The sequence below is a fragment of the Hyperoodon ampullatus genome (genome assembly GCF_949752795.1).
Source record: "Hyperoodon ampullatus genome assembly, chromosome: 8".
In the NCBI taxonomy this organism is placed as follows: domain Eukaryota; kingdom Metazoa; phylum Chordata; class Mammalia; order Artiodactyla; family Ziphiidae; genus Hyperoodon; species Hyperoodon ampullatus.
In genome coordinates, this window is record NC_136921.1 from 85596317 (window position 1) to 85608712 (window position 12396).

The 12396-nt window shown below is 42.4% G+C and overlaps 1 protein-coding gene across 1 annotated transcript in view; it reads left to right on the forward strand.

Moving 5' to 3' along the window:
• Window positions 1-12396, forward strand: part of MYO3B (myosin IIIB) — a gene marked incomplete at both ends in the record, with an annotated part of 382371 nt that overhangs the window by 228359 nt on the left and 141616 nt on the right. Inside the window, 2 exons of the mRNA XM_079709748.1 lie at window positions 3354-3431; window positions 5595-5800. Of these exons, the coding sequence (XP_079565874.1) occupies window positions 3354-3431; window positions 5595-5800 (284 nt within the window). The remainder of the gene's footprint in view (window positions 1-3353; window positions 3432-5594; window positions 5801-12396) is intronic.

A 12396-nucleotide genomic window follows, 5' to 3' on the forward strand; every position in this document is an offset into this window, starting at 1 on the left:
TGACATAGTGTAGGCAAAGTGTTTAGCATAGTGATTTCACATCGGAAACAGTAAATGTTTTATTACTCACATTTTGATAACCATCTAAAATTCCATGTGTGTAGTCCATATGTATACAGAAGCTTGCTCATTCCCTGTGGGCTTGGGGTCTGTACCACAATTTGTAACGCTTACTCATGACTACTTTGAAGGCTAACCGGCACCGCTCACAAGGAATGGGGTAGGACATTTGTCACGTGGGCAAAAACAAGCTCATGTGGGCAAAAAACAAGCTTGCTTAGCTCCAGTTGGCTTCTATTGTTGTAGCAATTGGTGGTGTAGAAGAAGGGTATACTGGGTTAGAAAGACAATGTTTTTATCCAGAATATCAGTTCTACTGATCATTTTGAAACTGTTTTCATTGGAAGTATTTTCTCTGCCAATAAATAAAAAGATGTCCTTGCTGTGTTGCATGGGAGCTAGTACTCACCTTATTCCATGGAACAATACCCTGCATCCTTAGTATTGATCACTAAGGTAAGACTGAATCCAACACGTAATGAAGGAAGGGGAACTGACTGGCCTCTTGTGTGTGTGTGCAAGGCAGTGGTTTTTAAATAACACAGGCTTTGGGAAGTTAACAAGTCCAAGTCCATTCAGCTATTAAGCGGAGGAGCCAGAATTTGAAGCAGGTGTGTCCAGTTCCAAACCCTCTGCCCTGTAGCACATACCCCCCTGCGTCTAGGAAGCCTTTCCTGTCTCTTTTCCTCTTATCTGAGGTAAAAACTTATAAGATGCTATGGAGAGGACTGGTTTTTTGTTGTGAAATCCCCACCTTTGGAAAGAACTATTTGTTAGATGATGACCTCAATAGAACCTACTTTCTCTATTGTTTCTAAGAGACTTTTTTTTTTTTAATTAAATGAGGCTACCATTAACTAAATTCAGAAAGACAAGCTCTTAGGTTAGACAACAACCTTCTCATCTCTTTTTTTTTTTTTTTCCGAGTTTTTTTGAGTTCTGTGGAGGTCATGGCAGGCCCAGTGCAGACAGAGGTCTCCTACTTTGAAAGGTCAAGAGAGGCAGCTTGTGGTATGTCCCTTGTCCGAAGTGAAATTCCCTCTTTTAGATCTACTCCATGCACAGGAGGACTTCATGACTATGCAAATATGCAAGAGACCCTTGACCAACCCAAGACCTTTCCAAATTCTTAAATTAGAAGGTACCCCAATAGTATATTATTTATTCTTTAAAATATAGTACTAAATATGTAGGTGATGAACTGTAGACAAGCATTAACATTTCCAAGTTATATGTAACACAGAATAGGTTTTTACTGACTTTACAAGAGTTACTCTGTATGTGAGTATAAGGACAGACCTAAAGGCGTGCTGGGTGGCTACAGGAGCACACCAGCCCTATAAGCTGGATTGCAAATTGGTGCTTCGTTCTGTATTTTTCCAATTTGCTGCAGGGGATGGGTACCGATCTTGAAAACAATACATATCACACTTTTTAAATTATGTCTTAGCAGAAGTAATATACATCAGAGATTTTTCTGATCACTAAACTGTTAAATTCTCAAATGCCAAGGGTCCACTGTATGTTCTGAGGAAGGGTAACAGGTAAATGCTATAGTAAGAGAAATATGGATGAGCTTTTCAGCTGCCCTTTCACAGTGAATTAGAGCTTGAGAGGCTGGCACTTGCTGGCTAATTTGAATGAAAAGGGAGGGAAAGGGAGGAAAAGCAGGGTTCAAAGCAAGCTGTGGTTCTTCAGGGAGGATCTCTGAATAAAAGAAATAGTGGGAAATTCCCAAAAGTTGTGTGCACATGAAGGTCAGGTGGGGAGAAAGAATGTTTAGGAAAACTCTCAGAATTTACAGTTTGGCCAAAGGCAGACCCTAGCCAAGATCTTTCTTCCTTCAGTCCTAACTAGCTTTCCCCAAACCTCACCAGTGCTGAGCTCTATCCTCCAAGTGGGGGTGAGATGGGGAAGAAACCTTCCATGTGGTCCCTGCAGATAACACCATAGGACCTCTGCAGGTGGGGCGGGTGTGTTTGTGTTTTTCTCTTTTCTCTATGAGAGCAGCCTTCCTTCTCAACACAGAGCTTTCATTTCCTCCTTTCTCATTAAAAATATTAAAAACTCAGACCTACAGGCAGGTGTACCATTGCTTCAGCTGCATCCAAATGAAATGATGGCTTTGGGAACAGATCCAATCTGCAGCCTAGAGAATGCAAGCTGCACCGCGCACCGACCCCCGACCCCCGACTCCTGACATCACTTCTCTCAGAGTTACCCTTATATTCCTGCTCACTATTTAGGTTGCTTTTCTAGTTTTTGAAAACTTAGCTCCACATTTATTCCCCTTCTTAAACAGACCTGTTTTCTTTATCCAAGCCAGTTGAAGCCTTTTCTTCCCTTTTGCACACAGTCTCCTAAATGCCCCTCGAGGTAAGCCTCATTATTCACCCACCTCCCCATGGCCCCATCCCTTCTAGCACCCACTTCTCACTGTTGTTGAACAAGGCTGCAGACATTCTCACCCCGTGGGGAGGTGGCTGCCTGGACAGCAATCCACTGAGTGGAACACACGTGCTGACAGCAGCATCTTCCAGTTCAAATGTCTGTGCTTCATACCCTTGCCACCTGTTCCGAGCAGATGGGAGGCTGCCACAGAGGAGGCTGGTGCTGAAACGCCGCTCATGTGCTCTGCAAACCAAATAGCTTTGTGTGTGCGGGAGCAGGGATTTTATTGTTGAGATAAAATGATGGAACACAGGGTGCCACAACTGTTTGCTACAGTTGTTTTCATTCTAAATTCCTTCCAGTCGGCCCAGGTAGTTGGGGCAGATGATTGGGAACAGGTGTATCCCAAGCTCTGGTCCGCAGTGAGCACGTGGTAACTGTGGGCAGCAGGAGAGGTGTAGCAGGGTTAGTGTCTGATGGCTGGAAGGCGAAAGGGCTCCCCTAATGCCCTGTGGTGCAACGGGGGCTTTGGGTCCGGGGTTTTGTAATCGCCCAGCCTCATGGGTTTTGCCCAGTTTTCTTTTAAGAAATAATTTGGTCTCATGTGACATTATTGGAGAACTTAATAGTGGCCCATTAGAGCATGGAGAAATACAGAAATAACACTGATGGGGGTTTGTACTGAGACCATGTAGTATGTCACAGAGTGTGATCATTGTCAAGAGAATAGAACAGTGTGAATTCAGTTTTTCTTTTAGATGTCTTTAAACTCCTCCCCCATGGTCTGTACAGTTGTGTCCTAAACATCAAGGCTCCTCAGATATTTGACCAAATAACCTTTAAGATTTGGGGAAAATAAATTGTCTATATCCTCAAACCACTCACCTCTGCCTGTGTTCCAGGTGGACACTCTGGAGGTGATACGGCATCCGGAAGAAACCACCAACATGAAGGGGCAGACCATGGCTTCTTACTTCCGGGTATGGAGTCTTCTTGATCTCTATTCTGCCTGTTTCCAGAAAGGACTTGCCAACCCTTCCCACAAGAAGCGCAGATACCACAGAGTGACTGAAATAAGAGCAAAGCTCAAGAGTCAGTTGAGAAAGGTGGTGGTGTAGGGAGAGGAAAATTATAACAGGGAACCCCCCTCTGAGTACAGTGTTCTCTGATCTCAGAAAGACCAGATGAGCCCTCAAGTGTCTACAGAAGGCCCTCTCTGCCACTGGCACATAGCCCTGTCCATTGAATGTGCTGATTCTGTTAGCATTTCAGCTGCTTCTTGGCCTTAAAACTACTGGAGTCAGCCACTTTTCCGGCATATTTACTGAGAAGTAAAGTAGTTAATACAATTCCAGAAGGTGGTTTATCAAGTTCCTGAGAGGCTATGTCTTAGCTTTGACTTTCTTTTCCTAGATTGAATTGACCCATTGCAAGACCCATTTGCCTGAGCCCAATTATTTCCCATCTCTGTTACCACGATTCCTCATGTTTCATCTGGTGAAATGACTCCTTTGAGTAAAAACGTCGTCTCTAGAGGGACTCTGTCAAATGCACATTAGTTAGGAAAGATAAAACACTGACACTTTGTACTAATTTGAACAGATTTGTTTATCTTCAAATTATGAAGCATTGGGGTTGGAAGCCCCTTTTAGATCATTGACTACAGGGAGCTGAGGTCCAGGCAGCTTCACGACAGACATGCTGTTAAGCCAAAGACGGAACTACTGAACTCAGGGACGACGAAATAAGGTTGTAAGGTGGGGTTGGCCACAGGAAGGGGTTTGGCAGGAATGGTAAGTCAAGTGGATCATGAGCTGGAGTTGCCAGGCAGGCTGAAGGGTAGGGCCTGGGAGCCAGCACCATGGAAAGAAGGTTCCACCAAAAGCTAGCAGGTTCAAGAAAGATGTAAAGCTAAGAAGTCTGACTTATCCAGCTGTGCTTTAGAGGCAGACTAGAATTGGCCTCAGGGGTATGGATTGTAAGGGCCTAGAGGACTTTGGGTCCAGCACTCCATCTGCACAGTGATCCCTTCTCCAGCAGGTGGGTTTTCAGCCCCTGCTTCATCCCTCATGGTTGGACATTTCTAATTGCCACTTATTTCTTATCTGAGACCTACCCTGATCATGTCCCTTTAGTGGCTTGACTATACCCTCCTAGCATATGTGTGTGTGTGTGTGTGTGTGTGTGTGTGTGTGTAGGCTCTGATTGACTCTGTGAGGTCATCCTCAAGATCCTAGAGTCCCTCTTTCAGCAGAAGAGCCTCTGGCTTACAATTTTCAGAAATATATCCATAACAACCACTTGGGCGTCCTCAAAATACTGGTCCCCAAATGCTAAAAAAAGGCACATTGCCAAGCTAGGTAACCATGTATTGGATTAGTAGGATGTAGGATTATGAAATAATGGGACTGATTTTACATGTGGCTTGTGATTGCCCCTGAAGGCATGTCCAAAAGAGGAGCTGCCCCAGTGGATGCCCATGAGGAGCAGTGAGCACCGCTCAGCTTTTCCGTGTGCTCTCTCTCTGCGAGAGCCCCATGCCAGACGCTCGCTGTATGTTAGTTCATCTTCATTATAATCTCTGTTTTCCCTCTGATTTTCTTGTTTTCCTTGCCCTCTTTATGTTTCTTGTTTTTCCTCTGCCTTATTAATAATGACATTGATAAGATTTGCTTAGACTTTCTGGTGATTGTTAGGTTGAAGAAGCAACTGACCCCTTCCCTGAAAGCTGGACATTTTATGAGACCAGTGCTCTAACCCCTGAGTTAGGGAGCCAAAGCTGGATATTTTAAATTATGGTTACAGTTTATGAACATCACCTTGGCATACCAGAGACAAGCTAGTTCTAGTGATGGAGTTATGAGGTAACCTAAGCAAGTTCTTAGATGGCTGAGTTTCTGCCAGATGGGATATTGCCTGGCACCAGGTGATGTTTAAAGAATACTTTTGAATCTGTGGGCAGTGATAAGTACTCGTCAGAACTTATATTGGTATTTCTTTTTGCTGGATTCTTCTGTAGCCTCAAAGGTTCCATGAGTTGTTTAGAAGCCAACAAACTGCCCTGGAGGGCCAGCAGGCCTGTGCCGTAATTATCTATTATGTTTGTGGTAACCTCATTTCGTGTGTGTTTTTCTCCCTGGTAGTATTCTCTGATGGATCTGCTCTCCAAAATGGTGGTGGGACAGCCCCACTTTGTACGCTGCATCAAGCCCAACGATGACCGAGAGGCACTGAAGTTCACCCGAGACAGAGTGCGGGCCCAGCTCCGCTCCACAGGCATCCTAGAGACGGTCAGCATCCGCCAGCAGGGTTATTCCCACCGTATCCTCTTCGAAGAGTTTGTGAAAAGGTCAGTCTGGTATCTTGGGAACTACATTATGTTGAACACAGCTCTGCCAAGGCCATTCTGTCCCCTGGGATCACTCCTCCTGCCCACTTGCCTCCAAACATGTAATTGGCTAGTTACCAGCTAGCATTTACTTGCTTAAATGTTGTGTTTCTCTTGTGCTCCAACTAAATTATACAGTCATCTGGGGGACAGGTTAAGCTCCCTCCTGATCACATTTGAAAAATAAAAATGTCCATAGATATTTATCTGTTATATATCCTTAGGTTTCAACATCTCCAGATATTTAATTGCTATGACAAAAGTATTCCTCCATAAATGGGTCAAGATTCTGGCAAATGTAAATGCACCCAGGCGTCCACTCCTCTCCCAGCATCTGGCACGATATAATATGATAGTTAACATCTACATAGCACCTAAATTGTCCCAAATATATAATCTCCTTTGATCCATACAACCGCCCTGTAAGCTAGGCTTTATTATTATCCCCATTTTACAGTTGAGGAAATTGAAGCACAGAAGGAAATTAAGTGATTTTACCAAGATCCCATGCTAGTAAATGGTTGAGCCAAAATTTGAACCCAGGCAGTCTGGCTATAGCAGCCACACTTTTAATCTCCTCGGTCTCCTGCATTCAATAAATGTTTATTGCAAAAATTGCTGTAGAGCTTTCTAAACCCAGAAACTGCCTTTACCTAAGAGTGAAATGCTGCTCTTTTCTGAACAGCTGCCATAGGTATGCCTTACACATGCATATGATTACAGGTAGAATTTTCACAAAACTTTCCGTGAAGAAATAAGGAACAAGAATAACAAAAAAACCCATCTCTGAGGAACACTACTGTCTGAGGATATCCAGAGAGGAAAATTAATATTCATTATAAAATCTGTTTCTTTTTACCACCATTCTGAAACTTATGCCCAAGGTCATTTTTCCATTTTTTTCCTCAGGGAAGAATGGATCCTAATATGGCGGGTCGCTTCATCAGGTCTTCCCAATGCCACTAAATTCCATGGAGACAAAAGGGCAAAATAAAGTTCCTTGCAATGAGAGCTTTTAAATTAAAAATAAGAACGAAATGGCTTTTTAAAACAAAGTGTCTTTTTCCCTCTTAAATTTGGAGGTGGAACAAACAAACAAAAAAAGATTATTTTAGCTCATGAATGTGACTAGTCAAGTATTTTTAGCCACTAAGTGTTGAATACATAAAAATATTTAAGAAAACAGGTCAAATGCTAAACAGATTGGCACTTCTTTGTTCGTAATCAGAAAGCCAATAGGCAAGTATGAACAAGAGTTTCAAAATGTCAGTAGATCTGAGGGTATCAAAGATTTCTGAGCCAGCAGGTTAATTGGTATTTTGATCCTTTTGAGCAACTTAACAACAAAATGGATGAGTTAACAGTTTCCCCCCTTGATGTTATTCAACAAATAGGTGTGCCTCTTATCTTCCTGTTCAGGAGTGCTGTTTTGTAAACTCTCAGCAGGAAATATGCAGACAAAACAATCAAAGGCAGGGCTTATCAGGTGGTGGTAAATAAAAGATAAAGACTTGTTTAATGTTACTCTTTACCTTTTTGTATTTTCTGGCACTCAGGACTGAAGCCTGACGTGCACACCTGAAAGGCAGTGTTTTGAGGATTGTGTTGTCGGGTTCTCAAATGCAGAAGGACTTCCCCAAGTCACCCAAGTCTTCAGACATGGCCAAACCTAAAACATTTCTTTGCCCCATCATCCTTGAATTTTCTTGGCAAAATGACTTAGAAGTGCCTCCTATTTTCCTTTCATGGAGCCTTCAAAGAAAGGGTTATTTCCAACACCCTCTCATCAATCGGGCCAGGTGGATTGGAAGCATTCATCTATCTAGTCTCAGGTAGGCATGAGAAAGGCCACCTGACAGTGCTGGGCAGCTGGCTGAAACCTCCTGGAAGTCATGCTGTTGAGACATCACAGGAAATGACTATGAACACTCATTGGCTTTGTGGTCAGTGGGCTCTGAAGTATGGTCTGGCAGAAGGTCTATACTGGGATACACACATATGACTGCACATATTGGGATGTGTTCTGGCCAATGTCTAAAGGGTAGCACAGCACATTCAGTTCAGAGTCTTACGGTTTGTTTATTAAACTCTTGTAGTAAATAATATAATTTAGTGAGGAGATCAGAGTTCTCGTCTCCTCTTGGATATAGTATTTGGCAAGTAACCTACTATTTCTGTAAAAGGTGTTTCATCATCTGCCTGATAAGAAGTCGGGAATGCACAGAGCCCACATCCTAAAGATTTTCAGAGATTACGTGCAGATTCCGGGGGCTCAGCCTCTGAGTCCTCCAGAAAGGCCCACCTCTCCCAGTTGAGCTCACAGGCGGGAGAACTGCCTCTCCCAGGACCCAATTCATAACAGTTGTTAAATCAGTGTCTGTTGAACAAAGTGAAACTCTTACCTCTTCTCCTTCATCAGCAACTTCCATTTCTTCTCATGATGGCATGAGAGCTATGTGCCCTGGTATCTCCTTCATCTCCTTCTCCCTTCTATTCCTCTGCTTCCTCTCCTCCAGAAATCTAGGGTCACCTCTGTCTTCTCACTTTCTTCAAACAATTCACCAAAAGTCCTGCCAACTTTACCTGCTAAAGTTTCTCAAAAAATTTCCCTTGGGAATTACCCGACCCCTTCTCCCAAGGCCTTTTAATACCAACAACAATAATAATAATAATAAAGCAACAGCTTGAGCTATAATTCATATATGATAAAAATCACCCTTTCAAAGTACGCAGTTCTAAGGTTTTGGTATATTCACAAGTTGTGCAACAATAACCACTATCTAATCTGAACAGCTTTTTATGTGCTTATTGGTCATTTGTATTATTTCCTTTGAAGAAAGGTTTATTCAAATCCTTTACCCATTTAATTATTGATTTTTATATATTCTGGATACTAGCCCATTATCAGATATACGATTTGCAAATGTTCTCTCTTATTCTGTGGGTTGTCTTTTCAATTTCATGATGGTATCTTTTCATGAATGAAAGTTTAAAATTTTGATGAAGCCAAATTTTTCTGTGTTTTCTTTTGTTAGTAATGCTTTTGGTGTCATATCTAAGAAACCATGCTTAATCCAATGTCATGAAGCTTTATTCCTATGTTTTCTTCTAAGACTTTTATAGTTTTGGGTCTTATATTTAGATCAGTGATCCAATTTGAATTATCTTTATGTATGGTGTGAAGTACAGGTCCAACTTAATTCATTTGTTCATAGATATTGAGCTTTTTCTAGCGCTATTTGTTGAAAAGACTATTATTTCCCCTGTTGAATTGTCTTGGCATCCTTGTTAAAAATCAGTTGACCATAAATTGGTCATAAGTTATTTCTGACTTCTCAATTCTATCCCATTAATCAATACCTATTCCAAACTTTTTGAGGCTCTTCTGTCCACCCTCTTGACTTAACTTCCTAAACGGACTTCATGCCTCTTCTGTTCTCCAAAGAGCCACAGAGTACAATTTACCTAAAATTCCTATCTAATCATGTTGCTTCCTTGATTAAAATCCTTAATTGAAATGACCATCCCAGACCTCACTGGGTGAGCATCAACCCCTCTGCCTGATATGGGGAGTCTCCCTGTCTGGATCCTGCCCACCTTTCCAGTCTCTTCTTTCTTGTCTTCCCACCTCTCAGCTCACATTCCAGCAAAAACCAAACTACTTAAGAGTTCTATGAACACCCCACATCATTCCATGCTTCCCTGCTTTTGCTCATGTTGTGCTCATGCTTTGGTGCCTGAATCCCCCTTCTCCAAGTTTTCAGTCAGCTGACTTAACCTGGCTAACCCCTGCTCATTCCTCAGGACTTTGAACAGGCATTTTCTTCCCTGCAACACCCTCCTTGACTCTCCCAGGCTGACTTAGGAGCTCCTATGAGCTTCATCAGTAGCGCTTACTACATTGAGGTAGAAACTAGCTGCCGGTCTCTTACCTTGACATTAACCACCTGGGAGGCAGGGATATTTTGCAGCCAACTTTGTATCTGTACTGTCCAGCACTGTCCAGCACTGTCCCTGATACAAATTAGGTGTTTAATAAATATTTGAATTGAATCAAACTTTTACTCCTTCCCCTTCATCACTATCTTCTTTTACCATCTCCTGACTGACTCTTTGGTCCTTGCAGTTTTGAAGTGCATGACAAGAATACGGAGCTGGCTTTGTTGAGGTTAGGTTTAATTTGCATTATAAAGTAGACTCTAGATTGTTAGAGCATAAGATTTCAGGTAAGTGATAAGTAGTTCTCTATCAAGAAAAGGTAAGAAACCATAATAAGTTAATAAAAAGTCTCTGCGCAGCTTGAAAATGCTATTATTAGAGTTTGATACATTAAAAAGGTGACATTTAAACAAACTTTCCTTCCTTCTCTCTACAATAAATGCTGATGTGTTTTTGTTTTTGTTTTTTTTTCTAGAAGAGACAGACTTCACAGGCAAGGGAGATTCTCTGCTCTGGCTCCTTTCTAGACTCTTTTCTCATCTTCCCACCTCTTAGCTCACATTCCAGAAAAGAAGGAATCTTTTAAATTTAGAGCTCCCTAACATAGCACAACATATGCCCTATTAAGGCAAGAGCCTCTAAAAGCAGGCTGCTTACTTGGTGTATTAGTCAGGAATCTTTTAATAACAAGTGACTGAAACTGAAGTGAATTGAATCAAAATTTAAAAGGGGATGATATATTGGCTTACATAACTAGGAAGTTCAAAGATATGTCTGGATACAAGACGTCAAGCAATTTTACCAAACCACTGTCTTCTTTTCAGCAGCTTTGCTTTCCCTCTTTTGAGTTTCTTGTCAGCTAGGCAGTTCTTCCTCACATGTTGGCAAAGACGGTCCCTGGAAGCTCCTGTAGGAAGCATCCTAAAGGCTTAGCAACATCAGCAGCAAGCAAGTTCCTGAGAGTTCCCATACAAGGAACTCTCTGGTTGTCCCAGCTTGGGTCATGTGCTGGTGCTTATACCAGTAACTGTGCCCAGGGGGATGATTGGCAGGGTCTTTGGTCACGTGCCAGGGCATGGAGTCAGCCCCATGTGAACCATGGTCTGAGGGGCTCTGTTAAAGGAAGGAGAGGAAGTGGGTGGATACTAAAACCATAGGCATTCATTACCCCTTATCTGACCAATACATACCCTGGAATCAACTGTAACAGTGCCAAAGGGTCTACCCCAACCTGGGTAGCTAGAGGAGATCTTTTTTTTTTTTTTTTTTGCGGTACGCGGGCCTCTCCCATTGCGGAGCACAGGCTCCGGACGCACAGGCTCAGCGGCCATGGCTCGCGGGCCTAGCCACTCCATGGCATGTGGGATCTTCCCGGATCGGGGCACGAACCCGTGTTCCCTGCATCGGCAGGCGGACTCTCAACCACTGCGCCACCAGGGAAGCCCTAGAGGAGATCTTTAATTTAGACTTTTCTAAGAAGAATAAAAGTTCTGTTGACAATAACAGTGTTAACTCTGGAATGAGAACTATATACGGTTTACTAAGGTAGCCTAGCATAGTTGGCTTTTTGTTTTCTGGGATGTCTTTTGAACCACCGCTCTACTCTACAGCAGGTTTCTGAAAACAGGTTCCACCTCTACTTCACCAAGGGATTAGAAAAAACTTACAATCTATTCTGGCCCAGCTTGAATTCATCTTCTTGCAGTTTTGACAGTTTTCTCTTTCTCAGTATGGGTCATGATAGCCTTGTCCTACCTAGGACTGTGTCGGATGTCACTTTTCTTTGTCAGGGTCTCTCACCTGGCCTCTATTTGTACTCTAAGAATAGTCTTCAGTAATTACTTTGCTCAAGAAGGCTGCTTCTTCCCTTTCATACTGCAGAATTCTTGCCATGATTTAATACTCCCTTAACAAAGCCTTCTTTCTATTACAATTTATACTCTAAGAGACAAGACCCATAAAACTCCTCACTGAGGACATCTCCAGAGTTGACCAACTGACTTTCTTGGATTCTAGAGCAGTCCTTTGAGATCCACATACTTTTGCCAGTGGATTGTCTGGAGCAACTCTAGACATCCAGACATTTTTGGAGTTGACCTTTGTTTTCAAGTCTTTCATATTTGGACTTTGACCGTTGACTTCTTACTTATTCTTGTATCTCTAGCAACTTGTATGGTATGGTGTCTGGCCCATGGTGTATGTTTAGTATTTCTCAAATCAGGGAATCTATCAATTAGGAATGCATTTGACTGTGAATAACAAACAATAAATATTTTTAGTGGCTTAACCCAGAGTTTCTCAGTCTCAGCACTGCTGACATTTTGGACCAGGTACTTCTTTGTTGTGGAAGGCTATCCCTGGGCCTTGTAAGATGTACAGCAGCATCCCTGGCTTCTACCTTTTAAGATGCAAATAGCAACACCTCCCCACCCTAAATTGTGACAATAAATATTGTCTCCAGATATTGGCAAATGTCCCCTGGGGAGCAAAATTGCCCAAACTGAGAACCATTGCCAAATAGATTTGTTTGTTTGTTTGTTTCTCACAAAAAGAAATTGAGAGGTAAGCTATTTTTAATGTTATATTAGCTGTTCAATTATGTTATCAGGGGACTGTGT